At 45.9% G+C, this 26,771-nt stretch overlaps 2 protein-coding genes across 2 annotated transcripts; one reads left to right on the plus strand and one right to left on the minus strand.

Moving 5' to 3' along the window:
• Nucleotides 1–8,318: 8,318 nt before the first annotated feature.
• Nucleotides 8,319–9,467, plus strand: LOC140218572 (uncharacterized). The gene has a single exon (XM_072288366.1). It carries the CDS (start codon nucleotides 8,319–8,321, stop codon nucleotides 9,465–9,467), a length of 1,149 nt encoding a protein of 382 aa, XP_072144467.1.
• Nucleotides 9,468–12,863: 3,396 nt separating this feature from the next.
• On the minus strand, nucleotides 12,864–24,010 carry LOC129380116 (alpha-tocopherol transfer protein-like). Its single transcript, XM_055071071.2, has 5 exons — nucleotides 23,776–24,010; nucleotides 20,474–20,716; nucleotides 19,105–19,298; nucleotides 15,478–15,588; nucleotides 12,864–13,158 (listed from the first exon to the last, which is right to left on the minus strand). Exons 1-5 carry the CDS (start codon nucleotides 23,876–23,878, stop codon nucleotides 12,985–12,987), a joined length of 825 nt encoding a protein of 274 aa, XP_054927046.1. The 5' UTR covers nucleotides 23,879–24,010; the 3' UTR covers nucleotides 12,864–12,984.
• Nucleotides 24,011–26,771: the final 2,761 nt, after the last annotated feature.

Genomic DNA, 26,771 nt, shown 5'->3' on the forward strand with positions numbered 1-26,771 from the left:
TCGCCGTGTTTGTTATGTATTTGCGCACTGCCATTGATGCACACCTACCCGCTGCTTCATTACCCGGTATACCAACATGGCTTGGTACCCAACAAAACCTAATTGACCGGCCGTATTTGTTTAATGTTACCATGTTTAAAATATCCCCTATCAAGGGTTCACATTCGGATTTCGCGTGTAGAGCCTTCAGTGTGCTTAATGAATCAGTGTATATTACTGTGTTTTCGTGTTTGTCAGCGATGCTGTTTTTAACTGCAGTCCATATTGCGTAGACAGAGGCTGTGTAGACAGAGGCATGTTGTGGTAATCGAATAATTATTTTCCAATGTTCCGTTACGGCCCCCACACCCACGTGTTTTTTTCTTTGTTTTAGAGACATCGGTATAAAATTCCATGTAATTTTGGTATTTGTACTGAAGAGCGCGGAATTCTTGTATAATGTGTTCGTGTGGAGTGTCTTTCTTCTTTAAATGTGTCAGTGTTCAGTCACATAACGATTCAAAATCGTACCACGTGGCCAAACGTTGTGGCTTTCTGGCAACCTGGAGGACTTCGCGAGGAATGTCATAATCACGAACATATTCCTCATATCGCAGGACAAGCGGCTTAATCATGTTCGGTTTGTTTGTATAGTGTAAGTGTGAGTTGCACTGTGTGACACTGTTGAAACATATGCGTTGTGGCGAGGTCTGAATTCTGAGTACATAAGAAAAAGTCAGTAGCACTCTGCGCTGCTGTAAAGGAGGTTCATTGCAGTCAACATATAAGCTCTGGACAGGCGATGTTGTGTAAGCACCACTTGCCTGTCGTAGTCCAAGGTTATGAACTGGGTCAAGTCGTCGGACGTAAGATAATCTGGCTGAGCCATATATGATGCTACCGTAGTCTAATATGCTACGCACCAAAGTGCGGTAGATGCGTAGCAGGCATTTACGGTCAGAGCCCCAGCGCTTCCGGGGTAGGACTTTTGAGGATGTTAAGAGCATTGTTCGCTTTAATTTTAAGGCTATTTATGTGTTGTGCCAGGAAGTTTAACTTTTTATCAAACAGAACACCCAGAAACTTGTATTGTTGTTTTACCGGTAGTGTGGCTTCTTGTAGCTTGAGCATGGGATCTGGTTGTAGGCCTCTTTTTTGTGAAAAGACAACACTAATAGTTTTTTTTTTTTTTTCAGTTGAAAAGCGAAAACCGCATTCAGATGCCCACTGCGTGAGTTTGTTTAACGTAATTTGAATTTGCCGTTCGCAGGTTGCCATGTTCGATGCACGACACGCAATTTGTAGATCATCCACATATAATGAATGCATCACAGAGGATGGAATTACATTATTGATCGAGTTCATTTTCACCACAAACAATGTTGTGCTTAATACGCATCCCTGAGGCACACCGTTTCCCTGAATAAATACGCGGGACAGCACCGTTCCTAAACGCACTTGGAATGTTCGGTCGGACATGAAATCGGCTAGACATTTAAGCTTTCTACCCCGGATCCCCAAATCAGCTAAGTCCCCTAAAATACCAAACCTCCATGTTGTGTCGCACGCCTTTTCTAAATCAAAGAAAACGGTGAGACAATATTGTTTGTGTAGAAAGGCCGCACGTATCTCGTGTTCTAGCCTAACTAGGCGTACTGTTGTAGAGCAACCTTTCTTGTACCCACACTGATGGTTATCTAGCAGCTTGTCTGTCTCAAGGACGTATGTCAATCTTATGTTGATGATGGCTTCATAGGACTTTGCAAGACAACTTGTGAGTGCTATGGGTCTATAACTGGTTGCTGTTGTGGGAGGTTTTCCAGCTTTCAAGAATGATGGCTTTTCTCCACTCTTTGGGCATTTTTCCCGTTTCCCAGATTATGTTGAAGAAATGAAGCAAGCATAGGTCTCAACTGCTTTAGGGGATAGGTGAGCTAGCATTGCGTAATGTACCCTGTCCGGACCGGGTGCTGTTTTTTTTTTTTTTTTTTTTGCCAGCAGTAAGTACTCTGTTGATTTCTGGAAGTGTTAAAGCGGCATTATACAGTCTTTCTGAACTTCCTGTGGTCGGAAGCTTTAGTTTTTCTGCTAATTGCTTATGTTTTAGAAATGCAGCAGAGCAGTTCTCTGAGCTTGATATATCATGGAAATGTTGCGCTAATATGTTTGCTTGTTCTTTTATATTTGTTTGCATGCCTGGAGGTGAGAGTATGGGGATAGTGTAAGAAGCGTAGTCGCCTCTAAACTTACGAACCTAATCCCACATTCGTTTGGATGTTATGGAGCTATTTATAGACGAGTCATAATTCTTCAGGGACTGTCTTTCGGCTTGTCTGCGTGTGTACCTAGGTATCGCTTTTGATTTTTTGAAAGAGAGCAGATTTTCTTGTGTTTGGTATCGCCGAAAGATACCCCACGCTTTGCTTTGTAGTTTTTTTGTTTGTGTACATTCCTTCGTCCACCAGGGTTTCAGGTTTTTTCTTAAGAAGCCAGAGGATTGTGGGATTGTCTGTTCTGCGGCAACGAGTATGCAGGTGGCAATCTTGTCATTCATTTCGTCTATGGTTAACTCTTCTGTTATGTTATCCAGAGTGGCCTTTCCAGTAAAGAGAGGCCAGTCTTCTAGATGGAGTTTCCAACGGGGTGGTCTTAATGGTATGGTAGGAAAAAGCGATGTTCTTTTAATAATAGCAGGCATATGGTCACTACCATAAGGGTTGTCAATAACATTCCATTGAAAATCGTCAAAGAGAGATGGACAGCACAGTGCCAGATCTAGGCAACTAATAGCTCCTGTGCTGGTGAAATTAGCTTTACTACCCCATAACGTGTTATGTGAATTAAAATCACCGCCTATTGAAAATGGTTCAGGTAGCTGGTTTAAAGTTAACTCTAGATCTCTTACGGTAAAATGTGAATGCGGCGAAATGTATACGAAACAAATGGTGATGCTTTTGTGAGCTAAATCGGTGACAGCAACGGCTTCTATGTGAGTGTTAATGGGAACTTCTCTGGCTGCTATACCACCTGGCAGAATAATGGCTACACCACCTGACAGCCGGTTCGCCTGAGTACGGTCGCGCCGTACAACAGTGAAACCTTTTAAAATGCTTTTGTTTTTCGCCTAGGTTTGTTTCCTGTAAGCACAGGGCCACAGGAGAGAAGCTAAATAACAGGTCTTTGATGTCACCTAAGTTATGTAAAAGACCTCTACAATTCCATTGGATAGCAAAAGCCATTATGAAACTGAAAGGTAAAAAATGGCGTTAGCGAGTGAATAGGAGATAAGGAAGATGTTAGGTGACGTGGATCTGAAGAAGGCAGCCCTTAGGTTATCGCCTTCTTATTTTGGGTGGTTATTGGGAATTTGTCCCTCTTTACGCGCTCGACAGAGCGCTTGTCCTTCGGTGTCGATGACACCGGGGTTTTTCCGTCGACCTCCATCGCTCTCTCTGAGGCGCTCCAGGACCGGGAGCTGGGCGCCGAGACACGTGTCTCGGGCCTTGGGATTCGCTTGATCTTAGGGCCCTGCGGGACTGGTGTCTGCAGGGCCTTCGAAGAGGGTGGGACAGTACTGGCTGCTTCCGCCACGGGGGCGGGAGGGGTCACTGCAGCACCGCTGCGCGTAGGCTCGCATGACTCCGGAGGCCTTTGTGACGCTGCCCCCGTCTGCGTCACATCGGCATAACTTCTTCGCGGAAGATATGATAGCCGCTTTCTGGCTTCAAAGAACGAAATTTTTTTTTGATACTTAGTGCAATTACTTCCTTTTCCTTTTTCCAGCATGGGCAAGACCGCGAGTAGGCTGGATGGTCTCCTTTGCAGTTAATAGAATATGGGGAAGAAGTGCAATTTTCAGATTGATCATCATTGTAGCTGCATTTAGCACAGGTTGTTTGGCCTCGGCATGTATGTGAAGCATGTCCGAACCTTTGGCACTTGAAACACCGTCTTGGGTTCGGGATATATGGTCTCACATTTACTTTTGCATACCCTGCATCCAGAGAGGTAGGCATTTCGATTGTTCCAAATGTAAGTATGACATGTTTTGTCGGGATTTCTTGGTCATTTCTGCGGATAACAATTCTTTGTACTTTTGTGACATTTTGTTCTTGGAAACCTTTAAGGAGTTCTTCATTACTAAGGCCAATAAAATCTTCCTCTGATAACACACCCCGGCTTGTGTTTAGTGTTTTGTGAAATTGTCACAGTCGCGTCGCCAATGCTGGTAAGTTCGGAGAGCTTTTGCGCTTGATCTTTGTCCTTTAGTTCTAGGAGGCGGTCCCCGCTAGACATTTTTGATGCTTTGTATGCTGGTCCGATTTTGTCTTTCAGACAGTTGGCTACCAGGAAGGGAGAGAGCTTCCTTACCGGTATGTTGTCTTCACTGTGCACTACATAATACTTCGGAAATGTTGGGGCGTTGTTCCGAAAGGAGAACTGGAACGGTGCTTCGGTGCGGCATCTTTTCAGACGTCGATCATAGGCAGAAGTTTGCGCTGCCATAAGAAAATGTGTTTGTTCGGCAACAGCGCCGACCGCCCACCACGGAGCCCAACGAGGGGACGCGGCAGAGCTTGCGTACAAGTCTGCACGACGCCAGTCGTACGCCGTCCCTATAACCAAATATGGTGTACCCAAGGTAGGATAGCCACACAAGGTTAACCCTTGCCGCCATGTAGAAAGGAAGTAAACTGAAGAGAGCAGAAGACAGGAAAGGTCAAAAAGTGACAGAGAAAGACGAAGATTCGAGGAGGGAGATACAGGAAGAAGCGACTGCCGATTTCCCCCAGGTGGATCAGTCCGGGGGTGCCGTCTACGTGATGCAGAGGCCAAAGAGGTGTGTTGCCTCCGCCGGGGGGCCTTAAAGGTCCGAACACCCGGCATCGGCTCAAACCCCAAGGATCCCCATTTCCCCCGGACACAGCTAAGCCGCGCACGGCTACAGGCGGGAGGATCCAACCCTCGTGTTCTCGGGTACGTGGTGTCGCAACACACCAAACGCCTGCTGACGCAGACGCCCCTGCGGGGTGATTGCAGAGGGAGCTCCGGATCATTCGCAGCCTTTTGCGACAAGAAACGTTGATGTGTCAAGGGTGGATAACGGCGAATAATTTTTTGTAGCATAAGTCTAACACTTATATATTCTATGAAATGCGAACGCGTTGTATGGTGACGTAATTACGTACTTTATTTAAAGCTCAAATTTCTTTCGAGCGCCTTTGAAATACCTTCAAGACAAGAACTTCTCAAATACATGTAAGCTATTATTATTATTATTATTATTATTATTATTATTATTATTATTATTATTATTATTATTATTATTATTATTATCCGCACACCTTGTTGATAGCGTTACATTTACCTTTAGCGTATGTATGCAGCAATAAAATATTAGAAGCTACGATCGCTCGTACAAAAAAAAGAAAGATTACAACGCACACAGGTGAATTATCATGAGGTTCAACAAAACACAGACATAGCTTAGGCATAGAAAAGAACGACTCATAATTAAAAACGTGCAGTAACTCGTTCATTGAGAGAATGCCATTACGCGTCGCCAGCTGTATCTTTTTCTTTCATTTCTGTTTTCTGTCTTTGTTTTCTTTGGGTTTTTTTTTTGCGGGGGGGGGGGGGGGGGGGCGATAGTATCTGATACGCCAAGAGAGAAATGCAGTGCTTTTACGAAGGCTTATTTCACCTTAATTGGAATGACTGGCCATGTGGTGCAGAACTCCGTTTTCCCCTTGCTTGACTTGGCTTGCCTATTTCACCTGGCCTATGACTACAGGCTTGCCCTTCGCAGTGCGCTAGGGCGACTAGACGAATGGCCTTTCACAAAGGAAAATTTTAGGTAACCATGGGCTCTTTCGTCAGCAAAGCACAAAGAACACAAAATCGCTGCCGCTTGTACTCGCCCGCCTGTCTGACCGTTTATCGCCTATCTGACCTATCAGACACAAATTCATATGACCAACGATTCTATCGCCATCGGCGAGTGGAATACGAAACTGCAATCATGCATCGCCGCCGCCACCACGACGCTGATAAAGATTGAGTCCCGCAGTTTTGGCGGGCATGACGACAGTGATGCAACAGAACGCCCTACGGTCCATTGCGTTCCCGGGCAAGAATTACATACCTTACATTACAATTACATACCTGTAATTAAGGTATGCAACGTATGTCATTACAATTACGTAATTGTAATTACATAAGTGTAATTTTGTAATGTAAGGTATGTAATTACAATTACATACCTTACATACATAAGGTATGGGAAACTGGTAGCGACCCTTGAGCAGAAGCCCAGGTGTCAAGAAAATGGAGGCTTGTTGCAAACGTCGCCGCCTACGTATCGAGGGCACAACTAGCAGCAAAAAATAAATAAATAAAAAGTGACACCCCAACCGGAAATGGCAGTGATGTCAAGAACTTGTGCTGCTTGGCGCGAAATTTTGAATTTCTTTCGCGTCCGGCATTTCTACCGCTACGTAAGCAGTTATTTTTCATTTGAGGCTGAGGCGAGCTTGGCGCTCACCTCAGCTGAAGTGTCAGCGTGTCATTACAGTATAGGAGGGGCCTGTGTCTTTTCGTGAACATAATTAGGCTGTTATTGACGGCAATTGCTGCTCCAGTAGGTTCCTTAGAAAGGCGAGCGAAAATGATGGAAATAAATGACAGGACCACAGAGGTTTCAAAAGCATATTTACTTTTATTCGTCTAGAATTATGCAACCAATATAATTGACCCTACAAAACATGTTTCAATCTATGAAAAGTACTATGGTCTGCGCCCAGTCGCAGTGTATAGCAACGTATGCGAAACTTTTTTCACAGAATCATTTGTAATTTCTCGCGACACCATGTATTCACATCCAACAGTTATCAGGCGAGACAACATTGACCCACATTATAATTTAGAAAACATTCGACTTACTAATTTTGCTGCTCGTCGCACACTCAGAGCCTGTGTTACAGAGGGTGCACAAACATAACGCGACGTTTCTTCGTGGAGCGTTCCGCATTTATCATCACGTCCAGACACAGCACGTCGAATGCCGCAGCGTGAACTTGCACGATAACAAAAAGCCACCACTCACACCTTTTGCTAATGAATGCCGTGCGCTAGGTCACGCAAAATTTGAAACGAAGCGCATGCCACAGTTTGAACAAACGTGCAAGGAAATAAAAGCAGAATCGGATGAAACCACCGAGTTCAAGTGAGCAACGCCATTCCGCACGACATAATAGCTGCGTTGCACGGTCTCGCCAAATCTTGCGCCAGAATCACGGCTTGGTAGGTGTCAGCAAGAACGACCTAATAAATTGTGAAATCAAAATTTTTTTTGTTTCTTAGAAATTATGGAGTTTTACGTGCCAAAACCACTTTCTGATTATGAGGCACGCCGTAGAGGAGGACTCCGGAAATTTCGACCACCTAGGGTTTTTTAACGTGCATCTAAACCTAAGCACACGGGTGTTTTCGCATTTCGCCCCCATCAAAATGCGGCCGCCGTTGCCGGGATTCGATCCCGCTACCTCGTGCTCGGCAGCCCAACACCATTGCCACTGAGCAACCACAGCGGGTACATTTGTTGTTTTAGCACAGCAAAAATATTTGAAACTGAATATTTACTCGTGTGACGGTGTTTTGATTGAAAATTTTCGAACATATTTTTCATGTAGGTTTTCTAACTTCAGTGCTTGTCCCCCCGTCACCTAGTCGCGCTTCAATCATGTGCCACTAACTGATAACTTTGGCGATATGTTCTCGCACGCTTTTCGTTCCAAGCGGCGCGACCTATTTAGATAGACCTCGGCATACGCGTGCACTGCAATTCCTGTTGCTGTCCAACCCCTAAGATGGATCGCGGCTAACTAGCAGTACTGTGCTCATTGGCCGCCAAACAGACCACTACTCGATCCGCAAACAAAAATTCACCGAAAACATCAGAGAGAAGGCATACCACCGTCCTGCACTGACAGCCCTCGCCAACGCGACCACGACTAACACAGAAGCTTAACATGGCCAGAAAAACCTTAAGCAAACAAGAACATCTAGACATATGGCAATGGAACTGCAGAGGCTACCGAAGGAGGCAGGGCCTACTTCAACAATATATTCACACACAACAAACGGTACCCGACATTATTGCGCTTCAGGAAACGGGCACCACACCAACCCTAGGAGGATACACGTGCTACGAAACCCAGGAAAAAGGAAGGACGGCAATCTTAGTCAGCAAAGCGATCATAGCCATAAGCCACAATAGGATAGCCGAAACAGACATAGAGCACGTGATCGTAGAAATTATCCCAAAGAAAAAGAAGAAAATGGGCAGCATCTTCATCGTAAATACCTACAGCCCGCCGAAACAAAAGAAAGCCAAATTCCAAGAGCTCTTCCAAGGCGCCAGCAAACTGGCAAAGGGCAACACGCTAGTCGTCTTAGGCGATTTTAATGCCAGGGACAAGAGCTGGGGATACAAGAATTTCAACGTTAAAGGAAAGACACTAGCGGAAGCGGCAGAGAATGCAGGCTACATCCTCCTCACAGACCCGGAAACTCCGACCAGAGTAGGCAACAGCGTCTGTACCGACACTTGTCCGGACCTCACCTTCATCAAAGGACCATGGCAGGCGCAATGGGAAAACCTGATGGAAAATCTGGGGAGCGACCACTACATACTCAAAACCCAAGTGACTTCAGACAGACTTAAACGGCAGCTAGGAAAAGTCAAAATCACTGATTGGAACGCATTTAGGAAAGCATGTGACAGACACCTCAGCGAGGGAGGAATCCAATCAATTGAAGAATGGGGAAACATACTCAAGCAGAGAGAAGGCGAGCACACCAAAGAGGTCAAAAGAACAACGCAGACACCCGAGGTGGATGCCAGGCTTCTTAGGCTATGGGAAGCAAGACGCGGCTTAATCAAGAGGTGGAAAAGGCAGAAACACAACAGGAAGCTCAGACTTAAAATAGCAGAAATTACAACGAAAGCAGAGGAGTACGCAGCACAGTTGGCGAGAACGAACTGGCAACACTTCAGCGACTCCCTGAACGGAACCCTGAGCACAGCTAGGACGTGGCATATCCTGAAAGCGCTCATCGATCCGACTAAAACCAAGGCAGAGAATAACAAATCAATATACCGGCTAATCCACCAATTCGAGGGAACCGACGAGGAACTCTTGGACAAAGTGCGTGTCAAATGCTTCGGGGACACGAACCCGGCGGCATATACAGGGGATTACCGGGGAAGAGAAAATCCAAGCTTAGACAGACCCATCACTCGTGAAGAGGTCTATGCAGCAATCAGAAGCACAACTAGAAACACGGCAACAGGTGCGGACAAAATCAACAACGCACTCATCCGCAATCTCAGTGACGAGCTAGTCGCAGAACTAACCGACTTTCTCAAAAGCACTGGGCAGCGGAGACCGTCCCCGATGATTGGAAACATGCAGAGGAAGTTATGATACCAAAACCGGGCAAAAAGCTACAAATCGAAAACCTAAGACCCATCTCCCTCACATCATGCCTTGGCAAGTTGTACGAGAGAGTGGTCACGATAAGGCTACAACATTACATAGAGGATCACGAATTATACCCCCACAGTATGTTCGGATTCAGGGCGAAGCTGTCGACCCAAGACGTACTATTACAAATCAAGGAAGAAGTCTTAAGCAACGTTCCCAGGAACGGAGAGAACGTGATAATGGCATTGGACATTAAAGGAGCCTTTGACAACGTGAGCCATGAAGCCATCCTAGCGGGCCTGGACGACTTGAACTGCGGCAGGAGGGTTTTCGGCTACGTCAAAGCTTTCCTGTCCAACAGAACAGCCACGATAGGGCTAGGAGAACTCCGCTCGGAGAAGTTCCATACCCCCAACAAAGGAACCCCCCAGGGATCGGTCATTTCACCAACGCTATTTAACATAGCAATGATCGGCCTTGCGAAACAACTCAAAGAGATCGAGGGCATACACCATGCCATGTACGCCGACGACATAACCATTTGGACCAACACGGGATCACTTAAAGAAAAAGAAGAAAGACTGCAAGAGGCTGCGACCTGCGTGGAGAACTACGTGAGGGCAAGAGGGCTAGCCTGCTCCACCGAGAAATCTGAGCTGCTCAGAGTCTGGAGAGGGAAACAGAATCGCACGGTCCCGACTAGCGACGAGCTCAAGCTTGGCGTCTACCTCGAGGGAAAACTAATACCGGAGAAAACGCTCATAAGAATTTTGGGCATGTGGATACAGTCGAATCAACGCTGCTCACACATTCTCGCTCTACTCAAGACATCAACTCTTCAAGTCGCTCGCATGATAACGCGCGTCTCCCACAGACGCTCAGGCATGCGAGAGGAAGACACGCTAAAGCTGGTTAGGAGTCTGGTGATCAGCCGGGTTACCTACAGTCTCCCGTACTACAACCCAATCAAGAGCGAGGTTCAGCAGATAGACGCGATCATACGCAAATCATACAAAACCGCGCTCCACCTACCACAATGCACATCCACGGAGAAGCTCTTGGCACTAGGAATTCATAACACATTCGAAGAACTCAGAGAGGCACAACATGTTGCTCAGCTGCGCAGACTTCAACAGACTCCGTCTGGCAGGGAACTTCTGCAGAAGTTGGGATGCAGCGAACAGATACAAGAAACCCAAAGAACCGCGACTATCCCGGACAATATACGAAACACAATCAAGGTGGCTCCCATTCCCAAGAACATGGACCCCAACCTACACGAAGAACGCAGGAAGGCGAGAGCCGAATACATCCAAAAGTTCCTAGCTTCCCAGGCAACAACGGTATACGTGGACGCAGCCACATACACCAGAAGGGCGAGACAGACCAACCCCAACGCAGTAGCGGTGGTGATAAACTCGGATATGCGAGAAATCGTCAGCGCATCTCTACGGGACTGCACGGTAGTCGAGGCTGAAGAAGCGGCCGTCGCTCTAGCGGCAGCGGAGGGCTATCGGACTAGGCGGTCCTTAACAATACTAACCGACTCCCAAACAGCATGCCGAAACTACATGTTCGGCAGAATAGGTCACAGAGCGCTCCGCATACTCCGCTCGGAAGATCCCCACACAAAAAACCCAGAAAAAGAACAACCAATTAGACACACGATAATGTGGACGCCGGGTCACACGGACGTGGAAGGCAACCGTGAGGTCGACAGGGTAGCCCGAGGATACACTGCATACCGAGCACCCTCCGCCAATGACCTCGAGGAAACCGAGCCAGTCCCCAGAGAATACTCGGCTATCCTGAATCACTATAAGGGCAGCAGGAAGCGGTACCCCTCGCCGCATAGGTCTCTCACTAGAGAGGACTCCGTAGCTTGGAGGCTGCTACAGACGGGTGCATATCCGAACTTAAACACCCTCAGCAAAATACAACCCACACAATACAGTGACAAATGCCCATGGTGCCAGGACACACCCACGCTCTACCATATAACGTGGGCCTGCCAGAAAACAAATGCGGCACCAATAATACCAAACGCGAGTGCGGAGCAATGGGAAGGAATGCTCTCCAGCGACCGTCAGGACGTCCAACTAGGGCTGATCCGACGGGCCCAGCTGGCAGCGGCATCCAGCGGAGCCCTGGACTAGGGGCAGACGGCCATTGCCAAGAAGATGGAAGACACCATCTGACTCCGCGAAATTCATAGAATTTTCTAGAGCTAAATAAACGTTTTTCCTCCTCCTCCTCCTCCACTATTCTTAGAAATGACGACGCAGTTTTCGTCCTTGAGTACGCATAACCATGTTTGTTGTTGTAGTGCATCACATTCCTTTCTGAGGAAATCCTTATACATATATATATATATATATATATATATATATATATATATATATATATTTCTCACAGTGGACATATATATATATATATATATATATATATATATATATATATATATATATATATATATGTCCACTGTGAGAAATTTACGAGCAATCTACACATGTGCGTGCGCGCCGCACACGGCATTACTTTTTTTGATAATATAGTGTGCCTTGCAGTGTAGCAAGCCGACGGAACTCTGGATACGCCAACCCGGGCATTAGATCAAGGCCCTAATTCGTGCAGCACGGCTGCAAATATTGTCCGACAAACAGGCGCGTGCGCTGGAGCCACTGCATGGCCAGCAATGGACGGAAATAATATAAAGCAATTTAAAGCAGTTTATTTCATTCAGCAAGAACAGGCGGAGGAACAGTTCATTACTAAAAACAGGTCAACCGTGTCTATACAGAGAATCGTGCCTCGCATGAACCAAATACGAAGGTTTCGCGCGCATGCGCGCGAACCCTTCCTTGGTTGCGCAAGTATCTGCTGAAATTTTTACTCTATATGTATTTCTTTACATAATTTAATATAAGAGGTTGGCGATCTTAAGTGTCACCGGCTACCTCTCGTTGCGTGACAAAAGAAAATATCACGAAACTTGTAACAAAATGTGGCACAAGTATATCACAAAAACCGCCAGTTAGCATTAACACAAGGAAACCACAGAAGATAAACGTATACAGTAGCCTATGTAAACACAAGTACTTCTGCTTATTTATTAAATGTGAAATATTCCGGCATCCAGAATGCAGCTTTCAAGGTAAGTCAGCACACTTGAATATACCCCGCTCTAAATCTGCGCTTCCGGCAACTGCGAATGGATTGCACCTATGAACCATATGCCACTGCCGTTCTCGCTCACCTCGTGATGTTCCATATTACTTAAGATTCAAGCCATGAGCACATTTGCATATGAATGAATCTTGGGTTCTGTGATTAGATCACGGGACAACCGAATAGAAGCGGTGGAAAAGTCGCACATACTCACACACACACGTACACTGTGCAGAGTAAATCTATTCGAAAGTATGAGCATGGCGATTAACACAAAACGAAGTCAACTCTTATATTCTTCCACGAGGAAGTGCCAAGTGTTTCGAACGAAGCTTGAGAGCCCGTGGTGCTAATCTCGAGCTTGACGCACCCGCGAAATGCCGTCCGCCTTGCTATCCAGACATACGTTCTTCCAGAACGCGTTCCAGTCGGTGTGCGGGGCCGTGCCTCGGAACTCCTTGGGAAGGGCGCTCGCAGGAATAGCGCTCTTAAGCCGCTCCAAGTGCTTCCCGTGGAAGCGGACCTGCGTTAGAGCAAGCGGGAAATTAGCCCGAGAGGGCCCCCTGCATAGAATTCTGAAGCGAAAGTGTCCCCTCGGTTATGTGTTCTCGACCCAAGTATGTTTCGGTCTGCGCTCCTTGTCAGCGCCGTCTTTCTGCACAGTAAATGTTCCTGGTCCTCGAGCCCTCGGTTAATTCATTATACCCTACCATCTGCTAGCCTCCGATTTAGCTCAGCTGGTACAACGGCTGAATCGTAAAGACAAAGGCGAGCGGCTAAATTCCCGGATCAGGACAAATTATCCTTAAGGTGTAAAGTTTAGTTTCTGGGTTCTGGCACCTTCCACACGAGGCCGCTAGTTGCGGTTTCATGCGAGGTCGCTAATTGTGGTTGCACGGAACGTCAACATATACATGCTTCATCCAGATAGATGGAAAGATTTCTTATTATGAAGCTCTACCTATATCAAGCGCAGCTTTATGTGACACCCAGAAAAAAGCAAAAAACTTGGGTTTTATTGTATTTATGCTTAATTTTTTTCGTTCCAAGATTTATTTTTCCGTGACTATGTGTCTCATACGTCGCCTTCAGCTGGAAAGAAAGGCGTCAACGGAGTCTGTATGGATCGCAAATCGCATTTATTGTAGATTAGTGCTATAGAAGAGTTAATACACTCGACCGCACAGCGATATCCAGTTAGAATTTGACAAATCTCGGCTTTCTCCAAGCCACTGGGCTAGACGCACGGCTTTAGAGATGCTACAACTCTGTGAACCTGTATATACGCTTCTCTTCCTCATACCATCATCATCATTCATCAGCCCTCTTCCTCCCCGTCCCTTTTCCCCAGTCTAGAGTAGCAGGCCAGAGCAAGTTATAGCTCAGGCCGACCTTTCTGCCTTTCTGTAAATCTCTCTCTCTATCTCCGCTCTCCGGTAAAGCGTTTTATTTCTGTCTTTTGTTTGCAAGTAAAGGCGGCCTCTTACGTGAAGGCAGTGCATGCCTCCTGTGTGGGACTGCGCGAAAAATGAAAACATCGTGAGACTAGCATGCTGGCCAAGGGTGGTGATGCACCTCGTGAACTGGGTCCGACCACGAGCTAACGTTAAGGAGGCCACTGCGATGCGTCTCATGTGAACTTCTTTATACTGAGTCACACATACTTTGATCACACTTCCCTTCATCGACATCCCCAAATTGTTATCTCAGCCATTATCCTCGGCGTCGTTGCCATCTAGCGCCACCACCGCGAAGACTGCGCCTGGCCTCCGAAATGTATGGCGCGCTGGTGCGTGCGAGCGCTGAGGAACGCGCCACACGGAAGCCGAGATCCTATCTCGCTCTTCCTTGTGGACGTGCTGCGCCATCTGGTGGCACTGCCTAGAAGTCCGTACTTGGCCTCTGAGACAGGAGGCGTGTCGCGCCGGTGCCTGCGAACGCAGAGAAGTATTCCCTCGCTTGCCACACACTCAGTGACACACACTCAGTGTACCAAGCTGGTGAAACGTTCACTGAAGAGTGTCACATACCCAGTGTATTCGGCGCAGCTAAAGCGTTGACGTGAAAAGCGTTCATTGAAAAGCGGCACACATCCAGGGCATCTGTGGCGCTGCCTGCTAATGCATCGGGTTGCTGTTCTTGTGAAGTGGGTTCGATTCCGCTCAGCATCGGAGAAATTCAAGGGATCTTCGTCATTGTAGAGATGGCACATTTCCAGTGGCACATACCCAGCTACCCAAGTTGACATCAAAGAGGTTCATTGAAGAACAGCACAGACCGAGTGAACCATAGCCGGTGCTCCAAGCAAGCGTCATAGAGTTTCTTCGGACAGCGGCACCTACCCTGTCCTGCATTTACAGTGACCAGTGTCGGCGTGTAAGATATGTCCGATGGTTGGTTTCGAACCCTGTTCCCTCAGTACAGCAGCCCCATGTGCCACCGATTCGACCACGGACTACCCACTGAGCCACGTAGGTGGGGTAACGGCTGCATGCATACATACATAGTTCCTGGAAAGTGCGTAAATTAGCTTAAAAATGCGTATTCTTGGGGGAGGGAGTGGGGAGAAGGATTTTGTTGCCGACATAGTCGGCAACCAAAAACTGAAGTCGTCTGCGGAAGCAGCCTAATGCGAAGAAAGAAGTTAGAAGAACGAAATAGAACCAAATCGCGCACTAGGTGAGAAGCGCAGAGCTTTCTTAGAAGTAGAGAAGTAAACTGAAGACATTTCAGTGAATATCAGAGAGCTCCGCTTATCCGCCATTCCCCCATATGCATGGGATCCGGCGCTTACTTTTTTATGGGTATACGCCTGTTGATTCACTATAACGAAAAAGCTTACCGCTTTGACCTTTTCCTCCTCCAGGAATGGTCTGACTAGCTTGAACGCTACATCAAAGGCTGCGGGCTCCCTGAGAATGTGAGCTTCGTTTGTTAGAATGGGCATACATTTCTGCAAAATGAATGAAATAAAAACAGTGATAACGAAAGGGAACCAGTCTTTATTTGCCTGTGAAGCAACACGCACGCGTAAACCAAAACTTAGAGTTACAGACAGTATTTGCAGGCAACTGCTCCGCCCGAGCGCCTCTTACAATACCACTGAAGGGTTTCACCACATGTCCATCAAACCAGTCTCTCCTTTAAGAGACTGGTTTGGTGGACATATGGTGAAACCCTTTAGCGGTATTGTAAGAGACGCTCGGGCGGAGCATTTACCGGCCTTGATCGCCAAGCTAAACCCGCCTGTTGCTACAATTCACCACCACCACCACCACCAGTATTTGCCCCTAAATTTTTCAAATATTATTTCTTTTGTCGAACCCGTATGGGCAGGTTGCTTCACAGTGACATCAAAGAATTATTCGGAAATGTACTCTCTTTTTTCAGCGCCGTGAAAATATCGGCATCTGATATTTCGGAGTCAAATATTGGCCTTGAAGGAAAGAGGGGGAGGGGAAAGAAAGAAAGGAAAAGAAAAAAAGAAAGAAAGAAAGGCCGCAATGTTAACTAGAAATGCGTCTGGATGTGGCGTTGGATGAGTACGCCACACCCAGCTCAGGTAACCTCGGAATTTCAACATTTTTAACTGCTGGTCTTTTTGTTATAAATCAAACTGTACTCAAAGAGCAATTTTCTTTCTTATTACGCGTGACTGCTTTTTTTAAATAAAAAATAATGCGCGGCATAGGAGTTATGGTATATTTGCAATTGCACGAGACCAACATAGTAAGCTTAGCTTAAAGAAGTAATGACAGAACATTTCTGTCTCGTCTTTTCATTTCTATATCGCATAGCCGTCGACCCAGTAATTATGCTGTTAAACGACAATTTCCGGAGTGCACAAGAAGTAATTGCTTACATTACACTGCGAAAAATAAATGTTATAAAGCCAAGAAAAACACAGGAAATTTACATTTTTACCACAGGAAATTTCTCTCAACGGAAGGACAGAGACTATGACTTTAACAAGGAGTTCTTTTTTTTTTTTTTCATACTAAAAGCACTTAGATGTTTTTTAACAGAATCGCTCCACATGCTGTATAGTAAAAAGTTACGTGAATACAGAGAACGAAATGAGATTTGTTCCTTTCGTTACTAGCAATTAAAATTTCATGTGCAGCTTCACCAGCAACGTAAGTGTAGAGGCACATGAATCTCATATGCGCTAACCAATCGGTCTTCATTTCTGAAACATATATGAGCGTATATGAGTGATATACGCTGGTAGAGAGCTAGCTGGAAACTACCACCAGGTGGGCCACAACACCTACTGGCTCTAGAAGTGAAAATGTACATAGAAAAAGAATAGTCAACGAAGAACAGAAGAGACATTGTCTTGAGGCAACAACATTTCCTGTACCGAGTCAGATCATTAACCCCACGGCTAGTTTGCTGGCGAGCATTGCAGAAGCTCGTGTATCTGCGGCACACCGATTGTACGCAAGCATATGCTATTTATTAAGTGGGTTCACTTATTCAGCTACCGGGCAGTTAACATGTATACGAATTCTTCGATACGATTAGAAATGACGGTCTTGATAAAGCATTCACCGGTGAAGAAAAACTGCGTTTTATCGTGCCCCCCCCCCCCCCCTCCAAGCTCTGCAACGCCACAATTCAGGGAATCAGAGGGCGAAGCATTATCTGCAGAGACCTTAAGTCAAGCTTGCATATGTGAACACAGATAGGCGAGATGGGCTCCGTCGGAAAGCATATTGTCCACTTGAATACAGACGAAAACAGTGCCGACTGCAGTCCTTTATCTGAGGTACTACACATATGTGCATGCGCATATTTCCGTGTTAATAAAACACCGCCCGTGAAGTAGCGCCGTTCGCACTCCGTCTGTGCATACATGCGCGCATCCGGACGAAAACAATACCGGCTACGTTTCTATATCAGAGCGAACAGACTACCTATCTACACGCACAGTTGGTGTAACACGGCATCCAATAAAGCAGCGCGTAATCACCCCGTCGCGAAGCACATTATCTACACCCATCCAAAAGCAAAAGATGCTGGTTGCGATTCTGTTTTTGAGACCGTATGATACTGGACGGAGCAATAACAGAAATGTCAGTTTTCCGTTGGGCTAGTGGCAGCAGTGGGGATAACATAGCATATCATTTGCTGACAAAAAAAAATATCTGTTAGTGGCAATGAACGAACATGTCCAGGGAAAGCATTCCAATTTTCAATTGTTAGGGGAGAATAGCTGCACCTTTAGGTGTCGGTTCTGGCTTGAAACGTTAAAAAGTTCAGGTTCTGAGAGCTACGAGTTCGGGAAAGTTCAGTGAGCTTAATGGATTATATATTTTTACGTACAATACACATGAACACATGGACTCGTGGTTTCCTTTAAAAGATATACTTTGAGAAAAATTATTTGCGCTGTGTTATCAAATTACTTTTTTTCAAAAAACAAAAAAGCAGCTCTCGGCGTGAGTAGAGGCTTCGTAAGTCAGACAAGATGCAAAAAAGGAAACACAGGTGGCGACACTGCCTTGAAATTCCCGCATCAACTCACCATGACGTCATAGATTTTTACGGTGCCTTCTCACGCACATTTAATTATTTTATTGTTAAACGTGGATCACATTATATCTTAAAGGAACCAAAGACGGAACTTGACGAGTTAAAAAAGCGTTTTAGAACGGCTCAAGCACGAAAACAAAAATTCCTTTTGAAATCTGTAACGTCACACTGACGTACCGGCGCGTAGTTTTCCGCGCGATATTCAAGGAATGAAGCCCTGACGTGCTTATAGGAATGCTTGAAAGAAGAGACACACGCCTTTGTCATCTATGTGCTTAAGAACTAAGTACGTAAGTATGTCATACCAACAAGGCCTAACGCCCACGCTTTCACGTTCATTATTATCTAAACGTCAAGCTATTCCCGCGAAATGAACGATAGAGTTCTGAGGGAATACCTTATTACGTCTGAATTGATTTGGTGTTTCTGCAAGGACCTAATTATGCTACTCTTTTATAGTGAATTCTATCATAGTACAAATGCTTTACGACATTGTTCAGTGTTGTTTATCAATATGAAGTTGTATGTCGTTATATGATGTTATAATAAGATGATGCAAGTTCCCTTTATCATGTTTCCATTTGGAGATAGATTAAAACATTGTACTAGCATAAAGGATCCGATATAGCCATATAGTCTAAAAGTCCACATCTATGCCTGATTCAGCCCTTGAATTGTACATATTTGAATCCAAAGTACAGGTTACTTAATTAATTTCTAAACATGCAAGCACGTGATTGCAATATCCCGAGTGCTACATACAAGAGGCACACAACTCGGACAGGCCAGACTCTATACAATGTTCTCGGATCCGGGAGTCTTGGCTGCAAAGTAGCAGAAGTATGCGACGAAACATTTCACGCCATCGACGCTCAGCGGGGTACCATACATAGTCAAGGCGGCAGAATGCCACGCCCTCCAAGGGTCATACCTGCATGTAATGCAGCAGACTTTTCGTGAGGCCGAGCTCGATATGCCGCACGTTCACTAAGGAATAACCTTCGAAGTCGTTCACCATGGAAACACCCAGTGTCTGAGCTTCGGGGCACATTGACAAGTGCTCGAGGCAGAATATCATCGCTTGGTATAGCTGCAGGCTGCTCATCTCAGATGGGTTCCATTTTCCTGTAGTTACAAAACCAGGGTGGTTAGTGCAGAGTGAACGCAAATTTGTTTGAAGTCCGAGAGATCAACCTGGGGCACAGCGACTTGCACTTAGGTTAAGAGAAAAAATAGAATGGATGACAGTGAATATGGGTGCGAAAGGCTACGTGCGTGACTACGTCAGCTGAACGATGCCGCCCAATTTGTATGAAACCTTCAAAGCAACCCTTAGATTCAAGCTGTTGCACATTTTGCCTTAGCCTACCCAATAAACGGTCCTCTTGTATGCGCCCAGTGTCGCTATTTCCCCCTTTTCCTTTCTCCGTTTTATTGTCCCCCGTAGAGAGAGAGTTAAAGTTTTTGTTAAGGAGCACTCAATCGGATAGCAGCAAGCTCATTGGCTTAAATATAAAGAAGGCTTAGAGGTGTGATACAGCTTTCGAGGCTCCTTTGGCTTCTGTAGGGCTACGCCCATTTCCGTCCTTCGTTATAAATAACTTTCGCGAACCTTCATCACATCTAATACCTTAAGATCATCGGTATTTTGGGCGCTACCTAGGTGTAAATCCCCTCATCGGATACGTATATTCTTTATTGACGAGGCCCGAAATGAGGCTATGCAGAAACTGACCACCACGTGCCTGGTCTGAGCAAAAGAATGCATCACATGAGATATGCGTAAAGGAATATAGACCATTGCAAATCATTGTGCTAACGTTCTTTTCTCATCTTTGAAACGCGATTTCTGCGAGATAAACTTTCGATGATGGACTCTTGTGCAAGCAATGATTCGTGAATTACAAGAATCACAGAAGACTTAACTGGTGTAAAACTATCAATGCCGTGTGGTATTTCACCCTGAAATAAAAACCAGCTTTCAGTACACAAGACCAGCTGAAAGTGAAAAGGTAACAATGGGCTTGCCCGCTAATCTGTAGTAGGTTCTATGCATGTGGAAACTCGGTGGTGTCATGCACCATAAGGGCAACATCTTTTGCAGTAAGAATGGCACGACGTACCTGCGGAACTAAAATTATTCTAAAGTGTTCATACACACGTCCCTAAACTTGGTCCCATGGCAAGCAACGATAGCAACGCAGAGACGCCCATGCCGATGACGTTAAAGGGGCGTAATAAATGGCTCATGCTGTAATATGATAGACGTAGAGTAATTATAATAAGCCAGTCATTCTTACCAAATCTGCTGAACATAATTGGCTTGCCGTGCATGTTCCTTTGCGGCAGTATCGTGAAGATATCTTGGGCTACTTCTCGTATCTTTTCAGGTTCCTTGAGTCCTTCGAAGAGCTTCGGTGCGGAGGTCCTGATTGCGCAGTATCTCTTGAGAACAACCAGCGCCTCGCAGGCGTCGTATTTGCGAAACCGCAGGAAGCGCAGCAAGTCGGTCGAGTTAGTGGGAGCATTGACCACCGGTTCACCTGCGTACGAATGAGGGTTACAATGATTCACTAGATAGTGTATTGCTCTGGGTGCACAAACGAAATCGATGGACCAGTTAATTATCTTTCGTCTGTTTCTTCCATTGATTCATTGACTGAGTGATTGAATTACTTTTTTGCCCCACAAAGGATCACCTAGACTGATCTAACCCTATCAGAATACGACTGCCGAAACTGGAAATAGAACCAACGACGTCGTGCTCAGAGTAGATTATCGTAGTCGCGGGTGGTTTTTCTGACAGCGGGTTACCGCCGCCTACCACAAACGCAAAAATAGAACTCAGCTCTGCGCCCTATATCTTGTCTGTATTCGTGCATGCTTGCGTTGAAATAGCGAGCCGTAGTCCTAAAGAATAGGAGGCTTTAAGAATAGAGTATCCGAGCTGATTAGCGCATCCAAATACTTAAGCTCCGCTCGTGTGCTTGTGCACTGCTATCGAATTCTTTTGCGTGCACTTGTGACAGCATGTCGTAAATTTATGTCCATGTATTTCTAAAGCTCCCTAATGCATATTTACAAATTTCATCAAAACCTGTGAGGGTTCTGCGGGAAATCCTGATACCAGACAGTCCACATAAGTATGATGCAGGTGTTTTAGTATCGCTGATGGATCACTTGCTGGTAATGCTGAAAGAGAGAAATGGGAGATGAAAAGCAGGGAGGTTAACCAGAGAAACTGTCCGGTTGGCAGCTCAGCACTGAGGAATAGGGTAAGGACAGAGAAGATGAGAAGGAAATAAAATATATGAAGAGAATCGGTCCGCTCAAACATATTGAAGACAACTAACAACTGGAACGAGGACACTCGGACAGAAGGCGAGCAGTCGTCTCTTTGCACCCACACATTTCACATTCTGCACTTCTGGCCTCTCCGATGTGAAAGAAGTGTTCGTTAGGGAAAGCTACTTCAAGCAATAAACGACAAACGAGAGTTCTCTCCCCTCATGGTAAATGAGAAAAATTCACAAGGGGATACAGGTTAAACTGCAGCACGCGGCTTTACAGAACGAAACGCACAGCTGGAAAATGATCGAGCTGCAGCGGGGTCGAGTCGTTCAGCAAAGAGATAGCTTTCGAATAATTGTCTCTGAAATGCTTTATTCTCAAAGGAATGTGAACGCGTGGCGCTTTTAGCAAAGTTCTATGGGAATTTCCTCAACAATATGGTCATAAATAAGAAACTACTGATCTTTCCAAATAGGTATAATGGCATAAGCTTAAAAGAAAGATAAAGATGGCTCCATTGGTTCCTAAAGATAACGCGTGTAGAGTGCTTCGGCAGAACAAATAATTACATGAGCAGCGCGGTGCAATGTGGAAGCAAAGAGAGACGGGCGCTGAGTTTGGTTGGTGTTAGAGCAGAACTAAGTGAATTATGAAGGAGTGAAAGCTTCATTCCTGCTATATATGACATTGGTGTATGTCAGAGGAAGCAATCGCAACGATAAAAACTTGATATGCATGCCCGTTGATGATTTTCTGTTATTTCGATATGAGCCCGAGCATGTTGTGCCTCTCAGATCGCGAACTAAACTTCAACACTGCCATTGCCGTACTCTGTGGCCAACGTCACTAGGCGCAGCTCCGCCAATGTTAACGCCAGAGCTATAGCGGGCATTATTTCCATGGCAGTGCAGTTACTGCTTAGCTAGTGCGAAATTTGAAAATTCCGAGGACACCTAAGCACTTCTTATGAGTTGTCAATGCGAAAGCATTAATGTCCAATCGAACGCCGCTGAGCGGTCCTTCAAGTTATGAACTCCTCGCTTGCAAACGAGCCCGTTGAAGCGCTTTCCCAACGCATCCCAGGTAGCGCAAGACCGGTGCACTTCGATCCGTGACTTTATGCTACCTTGCCCGACAGGCATAGAATCTAATGGGGACGCTCCCTAGTAATTCGCGGTGATTTTGGTGTCACCGCCTTCGTCGCGTCGGGCTTGGCAATATCAATTTCGCTCTGTGTAGCATGATGTCACAAAGCAGAGTGCAAAGGCCTGTTATCTAGGAAGCGCTGGTTTAGTCCAGTGAGTAAGACACTCGGCCTTCGAGCGCGGGCCTGTAGGTTCGAAACTCACTACCGCCAACGGCTTTCCTTTCAAATTTATTCTGTTTCTTTATACATGAATTTCTTTATAGCGATGATAATTTCTTTAAACAACGCTCGGATAACACAAGCCTTCGAGAAAAAGGGTGACGTGGCCTCGCGGCGACGCCCTCACGCAACACCTGGCGCGCTAATGCGGCAGCAGGTGTTCCCTTTAGCCTGCTCTGCCCCGTCGTGGGGCGCACTTCATGTGGCGTCGCAACCAGTATAGGAATATAGGTGCCGTTTCGCACTACATTTCGCTGGCCATGTGATGCTCTGGCATGAAAAAGAAATGAGCAAAGGATAATTTATTGCCTTAAATCCGCTCGCATGTAGGTGATGACAGACGTATATAAAATTAAACAAAGAAAAAGTCGCCACCAAGTCTTGAAAACAAAACCACAACGTTGAGTTTCCAGCAAAGCGAACACGGAGATATCACGCGCATGCCTCGCTATCTACGTGTTGTGCCTGTTTTTGCAACAACCACTGCATTCGAGCAGACGCTTACTTCCAAGAAGTAACGGTCTAGACACGGATCTAGAGACGAGGAACGCCCAGATACGGCCTTGGCCGCACAATGACGTATATGATATGATAAAGGGTAAGATAAGAAAGACACGCAAACGTTAAGCAGAGACGTGTACCAGAGAACACAGGGCGTCGAATCCCGACACGGGAAATGATTAACGCCAATCTCTCACTATAATACAATGAACGAGTATAGAAAACCACAGATCACAGGAAGACCTTGAAGTGATCAAGAGATGTCGAACAAGAAATGTCGCTGGAGCCAATGTTTCCACAGCGAGACTTTGCCTTCGTCAGGGGACTGTGAAAGTCGAAACGTTCAATCCAGCGACATTTCTTGTCAAACTATATACTGTTGATCAAAATAAACGAACATCACTCACGAGTCATAGCAACGAAAAATTCCTGTTTACGCCTTACCTTCCAATAGTCTTCTCAACTCCGCGAGGGACTCTTCGGCGACTCTATCGAGGGTAACGTCTCCCGTTTGCCACGGTGGGTACCCTTCGAAGCCGGGCTCCATCACAACTTTGCTCCGCAAAAGCTCAACTGCAGAGCCACAACCGCACAACCGACGCAGGTTGGCAGCGCGCCACAGGCAAAGTGGTTTTTTTTTAACGAGGCTACCGAGAACCAATGCGCCGTCAAAAGCTTGTCGAAGGCGACCGGGGAGCGCGGCGAGCAACACGGACTGCTTTTCAATACAGGGCATACGCCGAAGAAAAGCGCCCTACATACATACGATACCATGTCAAGGTTGCGACACCTTATCGTACGTACGCTCGGCAGCCGCGGTCGATGCCCTCCGCATTAGCGGCGAAGCCCGTCACAGTGGGCAATTTTAAGCAATTCACCCTGCGGCGGCTGCACACAAAGGAAAGTCATTAGACGCGTGACGTAAAGTGGAATGTCGCAGCCTTCTTCACGTGGTAAGGACGCGCATGTTGGACGAACAGCTAGCTCTTTATCATTTGCGTGTTTTATTGAATGGAGTTTAGTTACTACAAATGCAGAGCTGAGGTCTGTCGTATGACGTTTCTGTGTAATTGCGGAGAGTATGGTCTTTTCATCAAATAAACATTTGCGTTTTGAAGACAAGGTTTTCTTGCCGATTTCATACGGTTTTGGCGCATCTGGCTATCTATTTATGTAACCTCATAACAAAAGGGGCAATGCCGACAATTTGTCGTAGCGGGTCGCAAGAGGTATCAAGATGTAGGTCTCAAAGAGACAAGAAGCGGACATTAGATCAGTATAAGTAAAATTAATGGTACGGGCATTATTAGCGCCAATTAGTCGAGAATTAACCGCGTTGCACCATGGAGTGCACTATCGCTGGGATTGACTGAACTGACCTCTTGGTTGAAAAAGAAAAAAAAGATTGAGGAGCCGTTCCACTCTGTGAAGGTGGATAATAAGCAAAGCTGTAGCACATTACACAGGGTTAGACAAGGGTAAATACATGTATTTTCATTATTTGGTAATGGCAGTGATGATATCTTTTTGATTACTGTCATTTACACTGATTGGTTCGGTTACAACCTTAGGCAGAATCTTGGTCAAAGTTAAATCTATACACGACTATTGTTGAGTATTTGAGTGACTTGGATTAGTGCGGTACTTCAAACCAAAGTATTCTAACAGAAACTGAGTAAAACATTTCTTGTCAGGTTTCGAAATGTCCACATTGAAGTCTCCAACGATGATCACAGGGGCAGTTTCATCACGGATAACCCATGCAAAGTGCGTGGTCATGACCTTCTCGATATCACACTTGGGTGTGCCTGGATATATGCACAGTGGATATCACAACTGCGTCTTTCGTTTGTACGGCACAAACATCCAGCCTTACAGTCGCTGGCATTGTCCTCTTGAGAGTCAAGAGGACAAACGTGCATACATGTTGTAGCCATGAACCTTACTGGGCAAAGCCTTTGCATTTTTTCCTTGCTTACGGAGGTATGAGCCATCGCTTACGGGGGTATGGGCCGTTGTTAATGACAGCCTGACCAAAAGATGGAAGCGACAGAAACGCAACCGCAAACTCAAAATGAAAATCAAAGAAATAACGCAGCAGGCCGAGGGATACGCTAATCAACTTGCAACATCCAGCTGGGAACGCTTCTGCGGATCACTACATGGAACCCTAGGGACAGCAAAAACGTGGAACATCCTCAGAGGAATGATTGACCCACTCAAAACCAGACGCAAAGGACAAAAACCCCTGGAGAGATTGCTACGCTCATACCCAGGCACAACATAAGAACCCCTTCAGGCAGTCCATAGCAAATTCTTCAGTGATAAAGCCCCAATACCCCCATACCAAGCTGACTACACGGACACCCAAAGCCAGGAATGGATGAACTCTTCACGAAGGCAGAAGTTAGAACAGCAGTCGCCAGTACAATATGGAACACAGTGGCAGGGACGTACCAAATATCAAACGCCATGATTAGAACTATGAATGATGAAGCCATAACAGCCCTTACGAACTTTATACATAACCATTGGGTCAAAGGAGCTATACCATAGCAATGGAAGCACGCTGTGATAATCATGATCCCAAAATCAGAGAAGAAATTGGCTTGAGAAAACCTAGGCCCATCCCTCTTACATCATGTATAGAAAAGGTGTCCGAGAGATTAGTAAACAGTAGACGCCAACGTCATCTTGAAGACAACAACTTAATGCCTGCGCCATGTTTGGCTTCAGATCACATCTTTCAACACAGGACATATTCCTGCTTCTGTCGTAATGATGCTGTCGTCATTCAATCGTGGTTATGCCATTTGTCATTGCGTCGTCGTCACACACATGCTATCATGCATTCGTTGTCATAACATCGTCGTCGTGCCATCTTGGTCATACTTTCGTCATTTCCACCTCTTCCGGTTGTCATCATACCGCCGTCGTCACATACTGTCGTCATTTCGTTATCCTCATGTCGTCGCCGTCACGTTGGAGAACACAAGTCAGGAGAACACATTGCCATGGCTGTCAACATAAAAGGGGCCTTTGACAACGTAAGTCACAAAGGGATACTGGGTGGACCAGCAGAGACCAACTGCGGTCAAAGGACGCACCAGTGCACCCGAAGCATCCTCAACCAGAGAGCAGCAGTTATCAAAGTAGAAGATGATGAATCTAAAAACATCCATTCATCCTCCTAAAAAAGGCACGCTACAGGGCGCGGTAATCTCGCCTACACTCTTCAGCATGGCCATGATTGGACTAGCCAAGAAACTCCAAGAAATTCCTGACATCCGTCATTCCCTATACGCGGATGATATAACAATATGGATAACCAAGGCCAACTTGGGAGATAAGGAGGAAAAGCTTTAACGGGCAGCCAATATAAAATATATACCCAACAAAGAGGACTCCAGTCTTCGGCGGAGAAATCAGAACTGATTTGC

The sequence above is a fragment of the Dermacentor andersoni genome, chromosome 5 (genome assembly GCF_023375885.2).
Source record: "Dermacentor andersoni chromosome 5, qqDerAnde1_hic_scaffold, whole genome shotgun sequence".
NCBI lineage: Eukaryota > Metazoa > Arthropoda > Arachnida > Ixodida > Ixodidae > Dermacentor > Dermacentor andersoni.